This window comes from Lutra lutra, chromosome 7, assembly GCF_902655055.1.
Source record: "Lutra lutra chromosome 7, mLutLut1.2, whole genome shotgun sequence".
Taxonomy (NCBI): Eukaryota; Metazoa; Chordata; class Mammalia; order Carnivora; family Mustelidae; genus Lutra; species Lutra lutra.
Window position 1 is genome coordinate 102,875,658 of NC_062284.1, and position 23,128 is coordinate 102,898,785.

The 23,128-nt window shown below is 42.1% G+C and overlaps 1 protein-coding gene and 1 long non-coding RNA gene across 4 annotated transcripts; both read left to right on the forward strand.

The window, feature by feature from the left end:
* The first annotated feature begins 439 nt into the window (after positions 1–439).
* MAPK1IP1L (mitogen-activated protein kinase 1 interacting protein 1 like) lies at positions 440–11,973 on the forward strand. Of its 3 annotated transcripts, none has more exons than XM_047737239.1 (5): positions 440–584; positions 2,558–2,600; positions 8,819–8,840; positions 9,545–10,249; positions 11,518–11,973. In XM_047737239.1, the coding sequence occupies exons 3-5, from the start codon at positions 8,823–8,825 to the stop codon at positions 11,527–11,529; spliced, it is 735 nt and encodes a 244-aa protein (XP_047593195.1). In that variant the 5' UTR covers positions 440–584; positions 2,558–2,600; positions 8,819–8,822; the 3' UTR covers positions 11,530–11,973. The 3 variants fall into 3 exon arrangements, with proteins under 3 accessions (XP_047593195.1, XP_047593197.1, XP_047593196.1); XM_047737240.1 differs by having other exon boundaries at positions 447–584; positions 2,446–2,600; XM_047737241.1 differs by lacking the exon at positions 2,558–2,600 and having other exon boundaries at positions 441–584.
* A 6,714-nt stretch (positions 11,974–18,687) lies between these two features.
* Positions 18,688–20,230, forward strand: LOC125105575 (uncharacterized). The gene is made up of 2 exons (XR_007128948.1): positions 18,688–19,289; positions 19,494–20,230. It is a non-coding gene; the product is annotated as an uncharacterized LOC125105575 (long non-coding RNA).
* The last annotated feature ends 2,898 nt before the right edge of the window (positions 20,231–23,128 follow it).

Consider the following 23,128-nt stretch of genomic DNA (forward strand, 5'->3'; position numbering starts at 1 on the left):
TGCAGTTCCTTTAGCGCTCCTCAGTTTGGGCCCGAGGGCCGGTGGCCGCGTCCACACTCAGCCCGCTTCGAGACCCGGCTATAAAAACCTCTAAACCTAGGACATCCAAAAAATCAGTCCTTACACCATTCCAGGAAACAAGTTAGCAGTTTCCGTCAGGGTGCCCAGGACGTCACTGACTACAGGAATTTCCGGAAAATCGAGGAGCCTTCCGCCCGCCAGAAGAAAACAGCCACGCGGGGCGAGCCGGAAGAACTACCGCGTCAGGCCGCTCTGCGCCGCCGGGCAGGCTGCAGTGCCGCGGGAGGCCTGCGGGGGGCGCGCGCGCTGTCCCGCCTGGCTCCGGGAGGAGGGGAGAGCGCGGGCGGGGGCGGTGCGCTCGGCGCTTCCTGTTCCGGCGCCAGGAGGAGCCGCGCGCTGTTAGTGCTGCCGCTGCTGCCGCCGCTGCCGCTGCCGCTGCCGCTGCCGCCGCTGCCGCTGCCACCACCGCCACCGTCAGTCACTCCGCGTTCGGTTCTTCGGCACCCGGTTCGCTGGGACCCTTCGCCGCTTGTGAACTTTGCTGCGGGCTCGGATCTTGCCGGGTAAGGCTGCTTCGGCGCTAATGGGGATCGTGGAGGGGGCCAAGGGAGTGCCCAAGCGGGAGACAGGCGCGGTAACAGAGGTACCTCGAGTCGCCTTTTCGGGGGCCAGGACTAAGCGCCTGCCCGCGCCGTCTTCCTTCGAGCTGCGAGGTGCCCCCTGGTTGCCCCCCAGGGAGAAGGCGTCGGAGGCGGGTGACGTCGCACCCGACGGGTTTCTCGGCGCTTGACGTCGGGCCTGGCTTGGGGGCGGGGCGGCAAACGTTCCTGGCCCCTCCCCCACCCACCCCACCCCACCCCACCCCACCCCCACCCCTTCCCGGGCGGCGGGACCCGCTCGGAGGCCGGTTCGCTCCGGTTGATCCCGGACTCCCTTTGTTCGTTTGGCCCTAAAGGGTTCCCGGCTCGCGCCCCTCGGCTCCGACCCCCTCCCCCATTTATTAATTTCTAATAAAACGGGAGATACGGGCCTGAATAGTCTTAGGGGAATCTGGCACTTGTTTGAGATTGTCCTCAATGTGACGATGTTCTGGTCGTTATTTAACCAAAGGAATTGCTGGCAAATACATTCGATGAATACCCAGAGACCATGAGAAGTGCTGAGTTCTATGATACTCTCTTTTTTAGGATTTAGGAGCTTATGTTACACATGGAAGCTTATAAATAGCTGAACCATTCCCTCTTTGAAGACCAAGAGCAGTGCTTTTACTGGATAAAATTTCTAATGTTGAGGCATCAAACCATACCGAAAAAATTTGTTTACAGCATTAAAGCTGAAGAAAAACACAGGTCTTACACCTGATGATTTTAAAGCTCTGTTTTGGAAAAGAACGTTTATTACAGGCCACGATAGCCTTCAGAGATCTTTCAGAAGTTCTTTGTTCGGCTGTATTCATTGGGTAGGAAGAACAGAAATTATTTTTGGTACTGGCGTCTCTGATTGGAAACTGGTTTGTCTCAGAAAATTCAGTTGGGTTGTGTGTATTAGAATGTTCTTTTCCTCTCTCCAGGAGCAGTAGAGGTAGACCCATTCCTTAACTGCAAGCCTTGGGGCCAGTGTGTTTTGGAATTCAGAAATCTTTGGATTGTATCTTTAGATTTTAGGAAGAGAATAAGATGCACAGACAAGAGGTATCAACCCCCCCCCCCCCACAAAGTCCCTGCAGCATCCCCTAAGACAACATTCATATTTGTGCAGTGATAAGTGTGACTTAACGGAAACTATAAATATGCTTAGGTTAGATTTTGCCACCAACTGTTCTGTCCCAGACTTGGAATGTTTCTTTTATTTTCAAAAGTTTCTGAATGGAGAACTGCAGATAAAGGTTTGCAGACCTATAATAGCAGTTGTAAAAGCTAACATTTGTTCAGTTTTCTTTGTGTGGCAGACATTGACCTGGAGATTTATGATGTAAGTCTCAGGGCAGGTCTGTGAGAGACCATTCCTGTCTACCACATCTCTGAGGTTCGAAGAGTTCAGCCTGTCCAGAGCCAGCCAGCGAAGAGCTGTGGTTTTATCTAGGCGGTGGTACCTTTCACCGTCATTCTCAACCTGTGCTACGTGCCTGTGTACAAAGGAAGAGGGGGGAATGTACGTGTCGCCAATCCACTGTTTTTAGAGCACTGTTTTTATAGACACTTACTTACCAGTACCATTTAGTCTTTCACGTAGCTAGTCCCTTTATAGATGAAGAAACAGAGTCACTCAGGTGAGCTGAAGCTGATGGAGACCCTCAGACCTTAGCCTAAAGGAGCTCTGCTAAGACTCCTGTCCCTCCCCTTTCTGTATTTCAACCCGTCTGAAATGCTTACATTTCCCATAGTGTACTCTTCACCTTTTGCACAATCTGCTCTTCTTTCCTAGGGCCTGTCCCACCATCCCCTACTCCCAGCTCTTCCTTCATTGTTCCTACAGACTGCAAAAGAACCTCTTCTCAGGATTCCTCCCCTGATACTTCCTTCCTTGATTCCTTTAGGAGTTCTTTGAGGTACTCTCTTGGTGCCCTGTGCTTACGCCAGGTAAGGTAGTTAACTGTTTAAAGGGTAGTTCTCTACAAGACTGAATTTCCTTAAGGATTTATTCTGTGCAATATTACTCATTTCCCCAAAACCCAACACAGTGCCTGGTATGTGTGTTCCAGGCATAAGTATGAAAAATGATTTTTTTTAAATTACATGTCTTTAAAAAGTTTAAAATACTCCAAACCTTTATCAAGTCCCCAGTTCTTTGAGTTACCCAAATGTAAAATAGAACTTATCTGATAAAAAAGCCAATATTAAATATGATCAAATATTCTAATTCAAATTTTGTATTTTTCAGTATATTACCACCATTCCCCTACCCCCCCCTAAACATCATTGCAAAAATCCTGATTTTTCTTAGTTTCTTATTTCTTTTTTAAGAGGCGGGGAGGGGCAAAGGAGAGGGAGAGAATTTTCTTTTTTTTTAGACAGAGTGTGGGAGTGAGGGACAGGGGCACGGGGTTGGGGGAGGTGGATCTCAAGGTCACTCCTCTGGGAGCAAGAGCAGGGAGACTGAAGTGGAGCTTGATTCCATGACCCTGAGATCATGACCTGAGGTGAAACCAAGAGTCAGATGTGCAACCAACTGAGCCATCCAGGCACCCCTCTTAAGTTTCTTTTAATAAACATCTTACATGTCTGTAGTACTTGATAGATTATTAAACATGTTACTTTTAATTATCTGTAAAGTAGTCAGGAGTTAAAACTGTTTTGCAGATGAGAAATGGTCTGTGATTAAGAAATTTGCCTTAGTCGGGGCACCTGGGTGGCTCCATGGGTTAAAGCCTCTGCCTTCACCTCAGGTCATGATCCCAGGGTCCTGGGATTGAGCCCCCTCCTCTCTCTCTGCCTGCCTCTCTGCCTACTTACGATCTCTGTCTGTCAAATAAATAAAATCTTTTAAAAAAAAAAAAAAAGTTTGCCTTAGTCAAAAAGGATTGATGTCCACATTTCATAACTCTCTAGTTCTGTGTTCTTTATCACCCCACCACAATGTGATGACCCTTTGAAATAGGCCTTGTTCAGTAGTCACTAGTGATTTACAGAGTTCAACTTTTAAAACCTCCTTGTGAATGGATTGCCATTTTTTAAAAAAGATTTTATTTATTTATTTGACAGATCACAAGTAGACAGGCAGGCAGAGAGGAGAAAGCAGGCTCCCCGCTGAGCAGAGAGCCCCATGCGGGCCTCGATCCCAGAACCTGGGATCATGACCTGAGCGGAAGGCAGAGGCTTTAACCCACTGAGCCACCCAGGCGCCCCTGGGTTGCCATTTTACTCTAAAAGCCGTAAGAGTTACAGAAATGTTTTACCTTTCTAGTATATGTCAAAAGAGATTTGTGCTGTGTTTCAATTACTATTCTTGCTGCTCAGAAAATAGAATGATTATCTTTCAGGTGATGCATAGATCTGCCATAAACTAGCAATGGAAAGTTTTGGAAATAATAAGCTTTTCAGTATTCCAGAAAGAAAAAGGAAAATCTCTCTTGCTCATAAGCACTTTTTTGGCCAGCTCAGGGTTACATTGGCCTCATCTTAATTAGCATAATCCATTGGCACCTGAGTGGCTCAGTTGGTTAGGTGTCTGACTGTTGATTTTGGCTCAGGTCATGATCTCCTGAGGTGGAGTCCCATGTGGGGATCCACATTGTTAGGACCTGCTCAAGAGTCTCTCCCTCTGTTCCTCCTCTAAAAAATCAGCATAATCTAAGTATTTTTTTTTTTTAAAGATTTTATTTATTTATTTGTCAGAGAGAGAGGGGGAGAGAGAGCAAGCACAGGCAGACAGAATGGCAGGCAGAGGCAGAGGGAGAAGCAGGCTCCCTGATGAGCAAGGAGCCCGATGTGGGACTCGATCCCAGGACGCCGGGATCATGACCTGAGCCGAAGGCAGCTGCTTAACCAACTGAGCCACCCAGGTGTCCCTATTTTTGAATGGTTTTTTTAGAAAATCTAGATTTAAAAAATTATGTAGCTCCTCTCATATTCAAACACTAATGTCCAACTCTATTTTTTGCCTTTTTATGATGAAAGTAAGAATAAATTAGAATGTTTCCTGTTAATAAGAACACTGTATGTTCTACACATGGAGAGAAGGTCACTTTACTAAAAGTGCTGTAGATCAAGAAATGATCTATTTTTAATCCCTTTATTCAGGGCTTCATTACTTAGAAGATTCTAATACCTCCTTTATCTTCCAGGATTTAACTTTTTTTAGGATTTTATTTATTAGAGAGAGACAGAAATAGTGAGAGAGAGCACAAGTGGGAAAGAGAGGGAGAAGCAGGCTCCCTGCTGAGCAGGGATCCAGACTCGGGGCTCAATCCCGGCACTTGAGACCATGACCTGAGCTAAAGGCAGACCCTTAACTGACTGAGCCACCTAAGCGTGCCCAGGATTTAATTTTTAACTTCAAATTTGGAAAGCCGGAGTTGTGGGTCAAATAGTATTAACTTGTGGAGTAACTTACATTCTAATGTAATTTTACAACCAGGTAACTTTATATTGTATATATATGTATATATAGAATTCTGAAAACCCAAACAGCAAGACCACATGAAATTGAATGTATTACTCTGTTAGTTCTCTGCTTCAGAATTAATGTGAACTTTGATACAGAACCATTTTCTGTTTCAGAACAGCTCACCCTATTTCAAAAAGCATGTTAGTCTTATGTAGACTTTGAACTTCCAAACTTGCCATATACTGATGAAGTCCCTTCAGGTGTTCATCCTAAGAATTTACTATTATGTGATACAGTGTTTTAGTATAAAACCTTAATGTGGGAATGAATGGATAGTTGCATTTGATGTATATTCTAGATGTTTTTGATGATCTCAGTAAATAGCAAGGTCATAGCAGTTGTAGCTTCATATTCTTTTTCTTTATCATTCCTGTTAGCCGATAGTACTTGAAAGTAACACTCTAAGAATGCAAGGGTGGCTCAGTATTAAGCAGTTTTTATATATAATTGTCTTTGTGGGTCAAAAGAGAAAAACTAATCAGCTCGTTAGGTGTCAAAAAGATCTGAAGAAATGCAGTGTCTTCTTTAAATGGTTTTTTCCTTTAAATGTTTTTTAACTAGCAAAATAGGAATAATCCAGCAACATAGGCATAAATAGACATCTTTAATGTAAGTTTTTTCATCTCAAGCTGAAAATGGGAATTTTATTTAAACATTAGAGACATTTCCAGGAGATTTGGGAGCAAGACTATTGTGCTCACTATTTAACATTTCATTATTAAGTTTAGCTGATGCAGAGAAAAGAGATGTAAATATTGGAAAGAGAATGTAAAATTATTATTATCATTGTTACAGATGACATAATTCTTTACCTGAAATCCCAGAGAATCAACTGTGACACTTTCAGGAATAAAGTAATTTAGTAATGTCACTGCTTACAAAAGTAATACACTAAAATTTAAAAAGCTTGGGGTGCCTGGCTGGCTTAGTCAGTAGAGCATGCAACTCTTCTCAGGGTTGTGGGTTCGAGCCCCACATTAGGGCTAGAGTTTACTTTAAATATAAATAAATAAATAAACTATTGAGTGATGAATGACAGTGATGAGAACTAGGAAGATATACCTTGTTCTTGAATGAAAAGATTGGATATTTTGAATATGTTACATGTCTTCTAAATTAACTGTAAATATAATGCAATTCCAACCAGAACACCCAACAAATTCTTTTTATTCTATTTTTTTTACAAAAAGATCTGGAAAAAAATAAACAGAATATTCAGGAATCTAGGGGGAAAAGATAACAGCAATAGGTCAACTAACATTAAAATTGTTAAAAATGCAAAGCTAATGAAATTAAGATGGAATGTGTTGTGGTGCAGATCAGTAGGAAAGAACAGACTTCAAAATATCTATAGGAATAACAGAGACTCTAACCTGGTGGTTAAGAGCCTTGGCTCTGGAGTCAGACTGTATACCTGAGTTTGACCCCTCTTCTACTTGTCACTAGCTCTGTCCCCTTAAACAAGTTAACTTGATGAGCTTCCTTTTCTCAAGCTGTCAACTGAGTGGAAGAATTTGTGTCTATTCAGTGAGATTACCCACCTAAAACACTTTGAGCAGTGTATCTGTTCTGTAATAAATACTCCATTTGTTGTTAGTACTGGCAGTAGAATGTGTTAAGGGTAGCTTGTCGTATCCACCGAGAAAAGGTAGATTATACATTAAGTCAGGGGTGCCTGGATGGTTCAGTCAATTATGCGACTGACTGGCTCAGGTCATGATCTGAGGGTTCTGGGATCAAGCCCCACATCTGGCTCCTTGCAGGAAGTCTGCCTGTTCCTCCGCTCCTCCCCCTGCTCATTCTCTCTCCCTCTCTCTTAAATAAAATCTTTTAAAATGTACGTATTTTGGGGTGCCTGGGTGGCTCAGTTGGTTAAGCAGCTGCCTTTGGCTCAGGTCATGATTCCAGGGTCATGGGATCGAGCCCCGCATCGGGCTCCCTGCTCAGCAGAGAGCCTGCTTCTCTCTGTCTCCCTCTACCTGCCTCTCAGCCTACATGTGGTATCTCTCTATCTCTCTGTCAAAATAAATAAATAAAAATATTTTTTAAAAATACGTATTTTAAGTTAAACCATATTAATACTGTTAGAAAGCATGGGTGAATTTTTTGTCTCCTATGTTTCAGAGCTAATCTTAAAATTTTATAAAGCATTAAAAAAAGATGTACTAGTAGAAAGGAGTGAAATTGTCAAAGGCAAGAAGAGCACATACTGTCTTTATTTAAATGAAGTCAAAGAATAAGCAAAAACTAAAAGTGGTTGCTGAGTGGAAGGGCAGTTGATTGGAAAGTAGCATGAGTAAACCTGGAGTGAAGGAAATTGTTTTGTACCTTGGTTAAAGGGGCATATGCAGTTGTCAGAGCTTGTTGATCTAAACACTGCACATCTGTGCATTTTATTGAGTATCATGCATCACTTTTAGAATTTGACAAAAGTGGCTCGAAGACATGAGCAAATCCACAAAAGTTTATTATAAATTGGGTATGAAACTTTAAAAGATGCTCTACTTTGCACTAAATTTTAAAAATGCGATAGTTAAAAATAACAAAGTGTCAATTTTTAACCTGTCATAATTGAAAACTATTTAGACATTTAATACTCTCCAGTGTTGAATAAGAGTTTTCAAAGATAGTGTAGGGGCACCTGGGTGGCTCATTTAGTTAAGCATCTGCCTTCAGCTCAGGTCATGATCGAGAGGTCCCAGAATCCACCCCCATGTTGGGCTCCCTGCTCAGCAAGGAGTCTGCTTCTCCCTCTCCCTCTGCCCCTCCCACTGCTCCTTCTCGCAGCACAAGTGCCCTCTCTCTCAAATAAATAAGTAAAATCTAAAAAAAAAAAAAAGTATAACTGGCAAAGGACTTTAAAGTGGCATGGACTTTTTTTTTTTTTTTTTAAATAAGATTTAATTTATTTATTTGCCAGAGAGAGAGCATGAGAGTACAAGCAGGGGGAGTGGCAGGCAGAGGGAGAAGCAGACTCCCCGCCTAGCAGGAAGCTGGATGCGGGAGTGGATCCCAGCACCCTGGGATCATGACTTGAGCTGAAGGCAACAGACAGCCACCCAGGCGTCTGGTGGCATGGACTTTTAAGATGGGTTTTAGAGGGGCGCCTGGGTGGCTCAGTGGGTTAAGCCACTGCCTTCGGCTCAGGTCGTGATCCCAGGTCCTGGGTTGGAGCCCCACATCCGGCTTACTGCTCAGCAGGGAGCCTGCTTCCTCCTCTCTCTCTGCCTGCCTCTCTGCTTACTTGTGATTTCTCTCTGTCAAATAAATAAATAAAATCTTAAAAAAAAAAAAAAAAGATGGGTTTTAGATAGCCTTACCTGTTGACCACAGATTTCCCTTTTAGTACTTTTCCTGATGACACATTTACAAGGATATGTGTTGAGAAGTGTTCACTGTATCATGGTCTGAAGCAGCTCAAAGTGCAAAGAACGTAAACTACCACCAAAATGAGAGGCAGACTATATTGTGGATCACTTCTATGTGAAATGCAGCCAGTGGAAGGGGACGACATTTACAGAATTACATGAACTACAATGAAAGTTTGCCCTCTGTAAAGAGAAAGACCTTGCGTATGTGATTAAGTAACAGTGGTATATACAAAAAAAGTTCCTTAAAAAATATATAAGAAATGGTAAGCACTGGTTTTGAAGTATTCTTTTTGTTTTTTTTTTTTCTTTCTCTTTTTTAGGAAAATGTCTGATGAATTTTCGGTAAGTTGATGCATTTATCCTTTGTAAATATTTTGGCTTTTAAGAAAATGACATAGTTCTAACTGCAGGCCATGTAAGTCTTAATTTAAAAGAGATGCTTTTTGCGATCCTTGCTTTTGGCTGGGGAGAGGATGTGATTTTCATAGATGATCTGCCTTAATTGACTTAGATATGATATGTTTGAAATTTTGCTCTGTTGTATGTATTTATGAATCCTTAAGTAAAAAAAAATTTTTAAAAGTGTTAGGTTGCTTTTGTTCTCTGTTAACATGGCCGTGTTAATAATAGCATTTTTTAAGATAACATACACCAGGTACTATGTTAAGGGTATTACATGAATTATCTCATTTAAGCCTCAAATTAATGCTAAACTTTTTTTTTTTTTTTTTTTTTTTTTTTTAATGCAGAAACTAAAGCTCAGAGAGGGTATATAAGTTGTTTACGGTAAAGCCAGGATTTAGTTCCACAGTATTTTGAGTAATTGTATTTAGAAAATATGATCTTCTCTAAGAAATTTGCATTGGAAAGTTGATTTTTATATTACATGAATTGCTTTTACACTGAGCAGTTTGGCTGTTGAAAGATGTTCTAGGGGTTTGCAGTCCCTCGCTCTGCAGCTTACTATCCTTGATGGCTTTATAATCATGTTTGACATGATTTGTCCCTAAATAAGATAGGTAAGACATGCCTGTTTTGTCTTCCAGTTGGCAGATGCACTACCTGAACATTCCCCTGCCAAAACCTCTGCTGTGAGCAATACAAAACCTGGCCAGCCTCCTCAAGGCTGGCCGAGTTCCAGCCCTTGGAATAACCCAAGCGCTCCACCTTCTGTGCCGTCCGGACTCCCGCCAAGTGCGACACCCTCCACTGTGCCTTTTGGACCAGCACCAACCGGAATGTATCCCTCTGTGCCTCCCACCGGACCACCTCCAGGACCCCCAGCACCCTTTCCTCCTTCTGGACCATCATGTCCCCCACCTGGCGGTCCTTATCCAGCCCCAACTGTGCCCGGCCCCGGCCCCACGGGGCCATATCCTACACCAAATATGCCCTTTCCAGAGCTTCCAAGACCATATGGTGCACCCACAGATCCAGCTGCTGCTGGTCCTTTAGGTCCATGGGGATCCATGTCTTCTGGACCTTGGGCACCTGGAATGGGAGGGCAATATCCTACCCCTAACATGCCATACCCATCTCCAGGGCCATATCCTGCACCCCCTCCCCAAGCACCAGGGGCAGCGCCACCCGTTCCGTGGGGCACTGTTCCACCAGGAGCCTGGGGACCACCAGCACCATATCCTGCCCCTGCAGGATCATATCCCACACCAGGACTCTATCCCACTCCCAACAATCCTTTTCAAGTGCCTTCAGGACCTTCTGGTGCTCCACCGATGCCTGGTGGCCCCCATGTGAGTGTTAAATTTGTTCTTTAAAATGCACTAATAGTCACATAAGCACAACTGAAAGATTATTTGCCTCCTGTTTCGGATAGAAGATTAGAAAGCATTTAAAACTTTTTAAAAGAATGGGTGTGTGTATATAAGGTAAGAGTAAATTTCAAACTTCAGATAAAGCATTTTGAAGGATGAAAACAAAAGTATTCCTGGTACTTAGAAATAGAAAAATTTCCCAAAGATCCCCAAAGACTTTGTGATGTAGAAAGCAGTGTCCTCAGTAACATCCTTGAGATAAACTCAGGTGCATTTCATGGGACCTTTTTTTTTTTTTTTTTTTTTTTTTTACTATTTCTCAGTCGCATTTTGTAGCATCACACCAAAGCACAGTTCAGTAAAATAGTCTCTGCCTGGGTGACTTCATCCAGATGTACATTTTTAGAGCATCTAGGACGATGAATACATAAGATTGCCTGTCCTTCCTGTAACTCTCCCTCGTGTTTCTCAGCCAAAGTTTTGTTAGATCCTCAGCAGCACTGAGCTCCAGAATAGCCCACTGTTCTGCACTGTCAGTCCCAGGCAGTGCCTCATGCGCACTGCCAGCCAAGCCAGAGGGCCAGGGTTGGCATCTGAGTTGGAGGACCTGTCCTGGACATAAGACCAAATAGAAAAGCATCCCTCGGGCACCTGGGTGGCTCAGTGGGTTAAAGCCTCTGCCTTCGGCTCAGGTCATGATCCCAGGGTCCTGGGATCGAGCCCCGCATCAGGCTCTCTGGTCCTCAGGGAGCCTGCTTCCTCCTCTCTCTCTGCCTGCCTCTCCGCCTACTTCTGATCTCTCTCTGTGTCAAATAAATAAAATCTTTAAAAAAAAAAAAAAAAGCATCCCTCTTCTCCCCGCCCCAGAAGTAAGCCAAGTGAGTCTTCAGAAAGAATCCTGATTCTCCGTGGGGGTTGGGGTGGGGGAGAGAAAATGACTTACTCTTAACAAAATAATCAGGTCTCCAGCTAGATGAATCGAATATCCACCTCAAATGTCAAGGAAAAAGGATCCTAGTAAAAAGCCCCCAAAACTTGACTTTCATCAGTATAACTTCTTGCTATCCAAATTCCCTTAAAAAGCTGCTTTTTTTTTTTTTTTTGCAAATTGTATGTCAAAATAAATGGGATGAGTTGCCATTTGGATTTATTAGGCAATAAGTTTATTTTATTTTAAACCACAGCAAGGAGTTAATAAACTCCACTTAGAAAAACTGGAGGTTTACTTTTTCTTTCTTCTATTGCAGTCTTACCATTAAGTTAATGGACGAAGAGATGACGCTTTGCTTTTTGAAGTACATATATATGCACATGAATGCATATATCAAAATTGCTGGTCTCACTATTCTTAGAGGGCATTCATGAAAGAACAACCCTTGCACCTCTCAGAGAAGATATCTGCCTCTTGTACTTGGATGTATAGTACATCTGATGGATACAATCAGATAAAAATGTAAAAGTAAATCATTCAAATGTGATTTTTATTCGGTTTTTATGGAACGTTAAAGTGATGAAGTATATTGAATAGCTCTTTGATACAGTTTGTTTAAAACAAGTTTTCGATTTGTTTAAATTATGAAACCACACACTTAAAAATCTAAGATGATGTGGATTATTGTTAGAATCTGCAACCTCATTGGCAAATTATTTCAAGTATTTTTCTATAGTCCCTTTTCCCCTAAATAAACACACTTTGAAAACAATCACATTGTCATAATTTAAACAAATGATGCCTCTCAACATCTTGAACTGCTCTGTCGCTAGAAAAAATACACCTGGGCCTCGTGAGGGTGTAGTTTGGATATATATTTTCAAGCTGTTGGTAATTACTATCAGATGTTGAGTTCCTTAGCCAGGCAGTGTTCATTTTTATCCTCGAGCTTTTAGTAAAAACTTTGCTTTGATTTTTTTGAGTTCCACCTGATTTGCTTTATTTTTAGCCAGATGGGTCACACAGCTCTAAAATCTGCCATTTATGAAAACTTGGCCAACATGTGTAAATTATTCTTAGAGACTTGGTCATCTCTGTATTGCTTTGGCCTAGATTTTGAGATGTCAGTATTGCTTTGGGAAGAACTCGAAGAAGGAAATTATTCTTTCCTTTGTCTTGAACCTCAAGCCAGAGGAAACCCCGGAAATTGCTTCATAGTGACAAGTCACTTGCATTCCTACAAAACCCTCTTCTACTCAGCCTCTTCCCTGTAGGTCCCTCTGCCTCAGTTCTTTAGAAGGAGCACATCTCTTAGTTTCTCCCTGATATGGAAAATTGGCACACTCTAGGGGTCTGTTGTAAACACATATAGCAGTTATGGTTCAAGAACCTTAGTCATTTAGACGTGACTCTGTACAAGTGCGATCAAAACGTGTACATGTCTTTCAGAGTCTGGTTAAGCTGTCATTGTCTTTTGCATAGTTTCCTGCATCTGTTGTAAAGTGCTTATGGCTAACAGTTCAGTTCTTTGTTGACAGGTAAATAGGTAGAATTGAGTGCCATTCTTAAAAATTCTTAAAAATTACCCTCTAGCTCTAACACTGAAACTAATAATAATAATAATAATAATAATAATAAGGTGTAGATCTCTGCAGTGTGACTGTCGCTTAAATTAGTGTTGTTTATAACCACCGAAATAGCCTGAGTAGCTTTTTGGCACCTTATCTCTAAATCAGATCCTTAGAGTCTTAGAAGTGACTATGTTATTTGTCAAATAACATTGTGAACCTATGAATGTATCCATGGGGTTACTAAAATATGTTGTGAATTTCTTGCCTAGTCTAGGAGAGATGTATGCTGGAGCTCTTGTTTTTGCTTAGAAATAAAATATTGAGTAGTTTGTTTCTCTTACATTTTAAATGTTAAGAATGCCAAATGCTGCCAATTTAATGGTTTGATAGCTACCTCCTTTTAAGAAAGCAAGATGGTCATCTTTGAGAAAAATACAGTGTTTAAGCTCCCTTTTAAGTAGGTGATAGAGTCAAGCTTTTAGAATTGAAGCTGATTTGTTTAGATATCTTCAGACTGGGGAATGTCGTTAGACAGCTCCTTCAGAGTGGCACAAGCGGTCTTGAACAAGCCACGCCAATCTACAACACTCTTGGAATTTTTGTCAGAGTAGCTCCAAGGCAGGAGCCTTGGAAGGTATTTTAGCTTAAATGATCAGGCGGTATCATGTCAGCTAGCCGGGGGTGGGGTAAGAGGAACAGTGAGATAGCAGTGAAGATTGCCTTGTGGTTATTTTGGTTGTGCTGCATTGGGAGAAGTTGACAACTCTGGCTTTAGATAGAATATTTAATGTAACACTAGAGGATACTGTTTGATTAAGAGAAGTGGTAGCAGGTTTGGGGATCTGTGGTCATGCAGTCCCTTTATTAGAGGAGAAAATCTGCTAAAGGATTTGAAGGACCATGAACATGAGATTTGGAATTCCTACTCCCAATAAATACATAAACTTGGCTAGTGACCCGTACTGCCCCGTGTGCCCTAGACATAACAGCTTTTCTTTGCTTTTCAAGGACTTTCCAACTGGTAGTTGTGAAATTCTTTTTAAGCTAAGAATGGAAATCACAGGGACTAGAATTTGCTTTTATGTTCCTTTTGGTTTTTTAGAACCTTATTTCTCAACCTGCGAGGAGAGTCTTAATTCTCGTGGGTACTCTGGGACAGAAATGTATTTTTAGGTTCAGGGTAAAGTTAAAAGCAGAAGTTGTTCCAGTGGAGGAATAGGGAAAAGCACATGGGGAAGGTTTTTCTCTTTACAAGGAAATAACGTTGCTTTCGAAACCAGTCCTTTTAGGCTGGAATCAGTTTAGGGAAGAGACTATTTCTTAGAAAGTTTGTTAGGTCTCAGAAGGGAATACACAGGATGGAATATGCTGGCACTTGCACTCTCTCAGAACAAGAACTTGAAGGCAAATTTGATGGAGATAATCGAGATGTGTTGAGGATTTGTGTTTCTGGAGTTGGAATCTTAGATTTTGAAACATTAAACCTAAAAATGATTTAAAAATGAAAATTAGGTCATTATCTTCATGTGATGAGAATCAAGGCTCCTTTCCTTAAAGGAGTGCTTGAAATCCTTGGCCTTGTCTGTACTGGACTTAGTCTGACACCTTTTCATGCTTTTGAAGATGGCTGTTCACAACTCGGACTCCACCACCTGTTTTGTGTCAAGTAAAATATTGATTATTCAGGAATAGGCAATAACATTTGTTTTAATTACCCAGGGCCTCCTTCCTTTGTCAGTTTTTCTGTTGTTTTCAGTAGAGAATAATAAAAGGGAAGAAAAGAAAGGGGGTGAATTTTTGGCCTTGGTCTGGCACACCACTACAACAGAATATTGGCCTGTTTTCTAGGAAAGAAGTCAGTTTTGCCCATAAAATTTTACCTCACAAATAATGATAAGTGCTACCTATTGTATTCCAGTGGACAGCTTTTAAAATGATGTGTTTAGAAGAACGAAGCTCTACTCCTGTTTCAGTTAAGATGCTGTGCCTCGTTCGCATGTCTGTCAGTTGCCTAGACTTCTAAATGATCAGTGCCAGTGTATTCCTTCCTCACCCTGAATAATCGAGTGCTAGATTTATAAAATGCCAGGGTTATAAACCCTTGACATTAAACCTAAGCACAGACCTTCAGGTGTTGGTTTTTGAAAAGCGTAAGGTTAAATTCAGATGAATCACACTGATAGAGGTACTATGCAGAGAAGGTGGTGGGCAGCTTTCAGGGAAGACTGAAATTTACTCTTTATTAAGCAATATTGAGTATTGAAGACAGACCCTTTTTATTTTCAGAATTCTGCCAAGTAAAATTAAAATTGCCAATAAAATAATCAGTATTAAAGAAATGCCATGCAAGCTTCTGGCTAGAGAACACATCTGAGAATTGCATTCATTTGGTGGACACTCGAGTGTCCAAACGAGCTTTGCCACCTTGCAGAGGCGCAGAGATGAAAGAGAAGGCCTGTCCTTCGGAGGCTTACTGTCTAGGGGTGGCATTTACAGAATGAATTAGTACATGCATTTTTGGTTTACCTAGATAAACATATTTTAGTTTGCTGCTGGTGGAAATAAAAGGCCAGCTTTTGGACATTTTAAAGAGCAAAGTGTGGTGTATCTTTTTTTAAAGTAAGAAATTAATGTTTCTTAAGATTGTAGTGTTTGTCAGTGCAACTGCTCACGTGTGCAAAGTAACGGGATGTTTTTCCTCTTCACTTCTTCCCTGGATGAAGGCACTTACTGCCTGTCACTGGTTAGCAGATACTGATTTGTTGCCATTAAGTAAACTTGACTTATGCGTGCTCTATAAAGGTTTTGTTTTTTTTTTTTTTTGGATTTTTTCTTAATATTGTGATTTTTTTAAATTGACTTAATAATGACAAATTTAATGTATGTAATTGTCTATGCATTTTAAGTTAAACTGCCTAAAATGTGATTTGAGACATAGACATTTGTTTTGTATTATGAACTGTAAGCAATCTGTTTGAGATGTTAGGTTTTATCACCTGCTGCTGTATTTGTAAACAAAAACATATGTTGCTTTAAGAAGTAATTATAATTAGGAATAGTCTATGGATGTGATACTTGATATTTTTTAAGATAAACTTGTTTGCTTTTGTGTATTATACCTGAAAACTTTTTAAAAAAATGTATTTTCATGGTTTCACAGTTTTTCCCTGTATCTTATTCTTTAGGCCCAGTTCTGGGCTTCCCTGAGAAGTCCGGAGCCTAATTAACTACAAAATTGTTATCCTAAAGAAAGAAGGAAAAAAGGGCCTGAGATGCTCCTCGGTGTGTGACCAGCATTCACTAAGACATTTAAATAGGCTGCCTGGGAACAGTCTTCCCCAGGCCCTCCTTCAGCAACATGGTGTCCACTGTGTGGGTTTCCTCTCTTCCCTTCAAGGCTACATTATTCTTTGTAACCAAATTATCGGTGTATACAGAGTTAGGGAGCTTTCCCTCTCTGCCCCAACTGCCACCACCCCCGCTTTCTTTTATGAAAGATGGTTCTATTCTGTGCAACTACCATGCCTCTGGTGAGGGTCACATTATCAAACTGGGTACAGTTTGCCATTTCCACTAGGGGAGTTGCTAGCCTGTCTTGAACCAGTGTGGGTGGGCCTAGAAGTGAGTCATTTGTACTACGTTGTGCTTTTGGGAGAGTCTTCTGCTTATTGCCTTAAAATTGAACAAAGTGCAGTGTAAATTTTTAAGTTCTGTTTGATGTCTTACTTCCTATCCCTTAACGGGACCCACCTCAAACAGAGCTCTGAAAGTAGTAGAATGCAAGATCATTCTGGAACAGGATTAGGGCTTTTTTCCCATCGTGAAATGACATCGCTTCAGCAGACATGTTCCTCCCCGGGTACCTGACCCAAGCAGGTTCTTTTTTTACCACCATATTAAAACTTAGCACCCAGTCCTTTTGCAACAGATGTCTAAAGCAAAACAATTCTATTCGGGGTTTTTTTTGTTGTTTTGTTTTGTTTTTTCAGTAACCCAATACAATAGAATTTTTTTTTTTTTAAGTTTTTTTACTTATTTATTAAAGATCACAAGTAGGCAGAGAGGCAGGCAGAGAGAGAGGGGGGAAGCAGGCTCGCCGCTGAGCAGGGAGCCCCATGCGGGGCTTGATCCCAGGACCCTGGGATCATGACCTGAGCCAAAGGCAGAGGCTTCAACCCACTGAGCCACCCAGGTGCCCCAATACAATAGAATTCTAATATCAGAAGAGAATTTGGGCCATCCCATAGTTTGTTCCTGTGGCATGTGAACATCATACTCCCCATGTGGGCATTAAACAGTTACTTTCACTCTATTTTGGGACCCTGGGGTTCCCAGGATGAGGTAGAGTTTAGTCCCTCCCTATTCCGTGTTTTCTCTAAAGCAATTCCTCTCTTCCACTTTTTATCACTTTATTTAGTGTTTTAGCTTGGGCTACCATAACAGAACATCATAGACTGGGTGGCTTAACTGATGGGGATTTACTTCTCAGTTCTGGAGGCTGGGAGGTCCACAGTCAGGGTGCTGGCCTACTCATTTCCCCGCCACGGGGTCTTTGTGGCTTCTCGATGGCCACCTTCTCGCTGTGTCCTCCTTCATGGTGGAGAGTGAGAAGCAAGCTGTGTTGTCTCGTACAAGGCCACTAATCCCATCATGAGGCTGCACTTCTTGACTTCATCTAAATGAATTAGCTCCCAAAGGCTCCATGCCCAGATACCGGCTCATCTAGAGTTAGGGCTTCGGTGTGAATTTTGGGGGACAAGTTGGTTCGTAACACAGAAACGTTGTTGGGGGAACAAAATATTTTGCTGCTTTTAAATTCGAAAAATGGCTGTAGATGACTGTGTCTCCTAGTTGACATTTGCTGAAATCATAATCAGATACAAGTATAAGAGAATCTTAATCCATTTAGAATTGGAAGCTACACTCAAAAGTGTTAGTGTCATATAAAAGAGGAAATTTAACACTTCAGTTTTTGCTTTGTTCTTATTTTATGTTAAGCCTTATTTTTTAAAACCGTCATTTAGACAGCATTCCTTAAAGATTGGTAGGCAGATTTAAAAGAGCCTTTTTTTAGAGATAAAGAAGTTAAGTAAATTCCCAAGGTCATAATCATAAAGGATGGTGCCCAGTTCTTGTCTTCAAGGCTTAGGGTTTGTCCTGGTTTTTTTGCTCAGGCATCCAGTACCCTTTTTATGCAGTTGCTTGCCTACCAGTCTAGACCCTTGCCATTTCTCTTCCACAAGACACCCTGACTTGTTCTTGTCTCCTTAAGATGCCACTGGTAGGAGCGCCTGGGTGGCTCAGTGGGTTAAGGCCTCTGCCTTCTCCTCGGGTCGTGATCTCAGGGTCCTGGGATCGAACCCCGCATCAGGCTCTCTGCTCAGCGGGGAGCCTGCTTCCCTTCCTCTCTGCCTGCCTCTCTGCCTACGTGTGATCTCTGTCAAATGAATAAAATCTTTAAAAAAAAAAAAAAAAAAAACCGCTGGTAGGTAGATTCCAAAGCTGTGGGAAACTGATGAAAACATTCAACTGGTTAACTTTTTAGATCAAGAAGCCAAGTTAGATTGAGCTCCATGTATTTTCCTACTTAACAGTTTAATTTCTAGGGAGCTAATGATAGCTTTTCCGTACGTTTTACATACTTTGGCTTATCCCTTTCTTTTTTTTTTTTTTTTCTTTTTTTTTTCTTTTTTTTTTATTTTTTTTTTTATTTTTTTTTTTTTTTTATTTGTCAGAGAGAGAGGGAGAGAGAGCGAGCACAGGCAGACAGAATGGCAGGCAGAGGCAGAGGGAGAAGCAGGCTCCCCGCCGAGCAAGGAGCCTGATGTGGGACTCGATCCCAGGACGCTGGGATCATGACCTGAGCCGAAGGCAGCGGCTTAACCAACTGAGCCACCCAGGCGTCCCCATGGCTTATCCCTTTCTTAACACCCCTGTGTTTGAGATTCATGCAGTCTAAGAGGAGACAAAAACAAGTAGTTGACAGTAGATTAAACAGTTCACAGGCATTATCTCCGTTAAGCCGCACAACAAACCTAAGACAAGGACAGTTCTTGTCCCCATTTTATAGATGGTGAAACTAAGGCTAAGAGGTTATTTAGCTCTTCGGTCTGTGTGACTTAGGTCACACAGCTACTATGTAAGGAACAGAGATTAGAATCCTAGCTGTGGCTGGTACCAAAGCTTTTTGCCTTATCCCATCGTACCACAGAATGCTGCTTTCTAAGAACAGCATCTTATCCTGGTCACCTGAGTGCAGTAGTTCTGCTTCCCAGAGTGTATACCTTGAAAGTCAGATCCATCTAACATTGAGTGTGATGTGGCAGACCTTTCACACATGCCATGTGATTAAAGGAGTTGAATTGGAAATTCACTTTGAAGAGCTAGAACTTGTGTCTGAAATGCATGTCCTCATAGTTGATGAATAAGCACCATTCTTAAACTACTAATGTAGAACTTAGTTGTATTTTCATAAACAAAGGTGGATTATGTTCAGAGGAGTAGCAGTTAAGAGTAGGTTTCAGAGGGGCGCCTGGGTGGCTCAGTGGGTTAAGCCTCTGCCTTCGGTTCGGGTCATGATCCCAGGGTCCTAGGATTGAGCCCCACATCGGGCTCTCTGCTCAGCAGGGAGCCTGCTTCCTCCCCTCTCTGCCTGCCTTTCTGCCTACTTGTGATCTCTATCTGTCAAATAAATAAATCTTTAAAAAAAAAAAAAGAGTAGGTTTCAGATATGTACGTGAGAGTTGTTAGGAAAGGTACTGGACGATCAAGGCACCAGTCGCCTGTCCTACCGACTATTGAGGACACTGGGCATCCAACTGCTCTGCAGTGGGAAAAGCTTGGATGAGGCTGTCAGGAGGCTGAGACAGAGGAGGTCTCTGTTAGCAGTGGAGGAGCCGCCAAGATGTACAGGAGAACTGTACAGAGGGCGGGAGAGTCCAAGGGACGTTCTGCCAAGTATGGCTTGACAGTTCTTTTTTTAAACTTGCCAGTACAGGACATGCTAAGTTAAAACATCTTAACCGTTGCCTAGTTACTGCAACACACAAAATTCCCAAGGACTAAACTTAATGAATACCTGGATCCCTTCTTGAATGCCCAAAGGAATTTTTATAGAAAACAGACCAAAAGTACATGACTCATGATTCAGACTAGCACCCAGGCTTTTTAGGGAAGTGGGATGAAGAGGATTCATGCGAAATGGGAAAAGCCTCTTTAACAAATTCTACAAGACTTCTTATCTGAAGGGCAGTCCTAAGTCTCTACCTCCAGTGAGTCTGCAATTGAAATCTGATCAAATTCTACAAGGCCACCCTTCCCATGACCAACACAACTGCTGGGGACTCAGGGACAGAGTTTTTAGCTCTGAGCTCAGCTCTGCACTGTGATTTGCTGCAATTGACTAGCTTCCTGTGCTCACCTTAATGGAAAACATAACATTCAAAGCACCACGAGGGAGAAAAATGGAACGTGTCCTTGCTGAAGGGATCTATCTGGTGTAGTAGCATAACTAAAAGATTACAGCTCTCATAAATAGTACCTATATTAATGTCCCTTTTTAAAACTAGATTGTCACGGGGATGCCTGGGTGGCTCAGTTGGTTTAGTGACTGCCTTTGGCTCAGGTCATGATCCCAGGGTCTTTGGATCGAGCTCCTCATTGGTCTCCCTGCTCAGCGCGGAGCCTGCTCTGCCCCTGCTCGTGCGCTTGCTTGCTCTCAAATAAATAAAATCTTAAAAAAAAAAAAAAAAAAATAGGGGCGCCTGTGTGGCTCAGTGGGTTGAGCCGCTGCCTTCAGCTCAGGTCATGATCTCAGAGTCCTGGGATCGAGCCCCGCATCGGGCTCTCTGCTCGGCGGGGAGCCTGCTTCCTCCTCTTTCTCTGCCTGCCTCTCTGCCTACTTGTGATCTCTCTGTCAAATAAATAAATAAAATCTTTTAAAAAAAATTACTAAAAAAATAAATCAGATTGTCATACTTAAAGGCTTAAAGTTACACAATGTGGGAACATACTTACTGAAAACAAGGTTGTACAGTAAGTGGTCATATATCCCAGTTTGCCTGGAACAGTTCTAGTTTCTGTTGTCCAGGTATAATTATTAGTGCCCTCCTTGAATTCCCATTCTCCTGGTTTTGAGGGTAAATTACATGGCTATCCTAACTATAACAAAAAGTAATGCAAGTGAAGATTTTCCGTATTTGTTTCCTGAGATACAAACTCATCCTAAAGAACACATTTTAGCATAGAGGTTAACCTTTGACTCACGTGTCATTTAGGATGCCACTTACACTGCATCTTACAAAGGTGAAGAAAAACATCCAACTCACTTAATCGTAGCCACGTCGTCTTCAGCAAATCCCAAAAGCGTGAAGAGCACACATTCTAGTTCTAGAATAGGAAGCCATGCTTTTTTTAGGCTAGAAAAGATGGATAGAGAAGGAGTAATGAGAATACTCCTTTTCTGGGCCTCTCTCCAAGGGTTTCTGCTTCATGACCTCAAACATGCCACCACCCCCCCACACCAAGTCCTGAAAGCTGTTTCCCTTAAAGCTTCAAGTTTCTTTGTTTTGTTGTTGTTGTTGTTGTTGTTGTTGTTGTTGTTGAACTTAGTCTTCTCACACACTGAATAGCACTGAAAATTATGTCCAATTTTGGGGGTCTTTCAGCTGCTGCGTACAAACATTACCAGAGCTGTGGTAGAACTGCATTACATTTCTCCAGCCCTGGACTGACGTGAGTGTTTCTGATTCACAGTAATGGTGGGAAGGAGCAGACAGTGAAATTTTTTCAAAGAGGGTCCATTAGTGGCAGGGAATAAATGATGAAAACTCGTCAAACCACGTCAGAAATATCTGCTGGCTGGTGTATTGGTTTTCACTTTTTTGGTGTTGGAGACACATTTCTGAATACCGGAACTTGCAGCTCTCCCGTGAGGTCAGCACACTAATATTCCTCCAGTATTCCTGCTGGATGGAACGCCTGCAGCCACGACTAAGTTCTCTCGCACGTTCTCTCACAGAGTTTCACAGCAAAGTTCTTGCATGTCAGAAACAATTTTTCTTGCTGCTGGCTTCACGGTACACGCCCTCTTTTCCCTGCAGTTGGAATCCCACTCTTAAGCTTCTGCAACGGCGCTCAGCCTGTCCTCTGACAGCCATTGCCATAAAAGTACGTGTCCCCAGCTGCGGCCCAAATTAATTCTGCACATTGACCACAATTTGCTGACACACTGGTTCTCAGCACACTATCATACTGCTGTGGTCATGATGTTAGAAACAGCTCACCGAAAACATCAGTGTGACTAGGATGTGAAACCTCAAAATACCAGTATCCATTCGCTGCTAGCACCTTCTATGACAAAGCACCTGGGAATCACGTCTGACTTACCCAGCCAAAACACAGTGCTCTCAGACAACTCATACTCTTTGTACACTGAAAAGCATGTTGGGTTGGGAGAGGGATGCAGCTGGGGAGGGGGTGCATGGGAGACTTGGTACAATGTGATACTACTGTATTGAGTGGGACGATGGCTATACATGAGCATTCTATTTAACTCCAAAGACATGTAATACCCTTTTGTATGTATAATTTACATGCTGTTTAAAAAAAGTCTATGGGGCCTCTGCATCTAATCTTGAAAGGAACCCCGGTTTCACCTAGAGTCTTCCTGAGAAAGGTAGACAGGCCTAACTTCAGTGGTAGCTGATTCCCCAGGCATGTAGCAGTGATGTGAAGCTGTGCCTAGAGTCAATGTTCTTCCTTTATGCTAACAACTGAATATTTCAATTGCTTTAGGAAACAGATGGTGTCATTAAGGACACAAAAACATAAAGGGTCTGCCCAGTGATCCACTCAGTCTAGTGTCCAGCGTGACAATGGAACCAAGAGACGTTTTGTGAGAGAGCACAATGGGTACATAAACCTAGTGTGCCACAGCCAGCCCTAGACAAATGGAGAAGCAATGGTAAAGCAGGCGAGTACATCAGGCATTGTGTGGGCCTAGCACAACGAGAATCACAGAGTAATTAGAGCCCCACAAACACAGGAGATAATAGGGATGACATGTTCCACAGTGATAATTAGTGTAGCTGGAGAAAAATGAGGACAATCTACTGAGAGCAAACACCAAGGCAGTGCATTGCCTGGTAAAGAGCCTAGGTTCTGGAACCCGACCAGCTGTATTTAAATACTCTCTCTACCACTTACTAGATACATCACATCGGGAGAGTTATGTAACCTTTTGGTGCCTCCATATATTCAGCTATAAATGCAGAAAACAGTAGTTCCTAACTTCCCGGGGTTTTGAGAATTAAATGAAGTAATCCAGGTAAAGTATTTAGTGCTTGACATCATAAG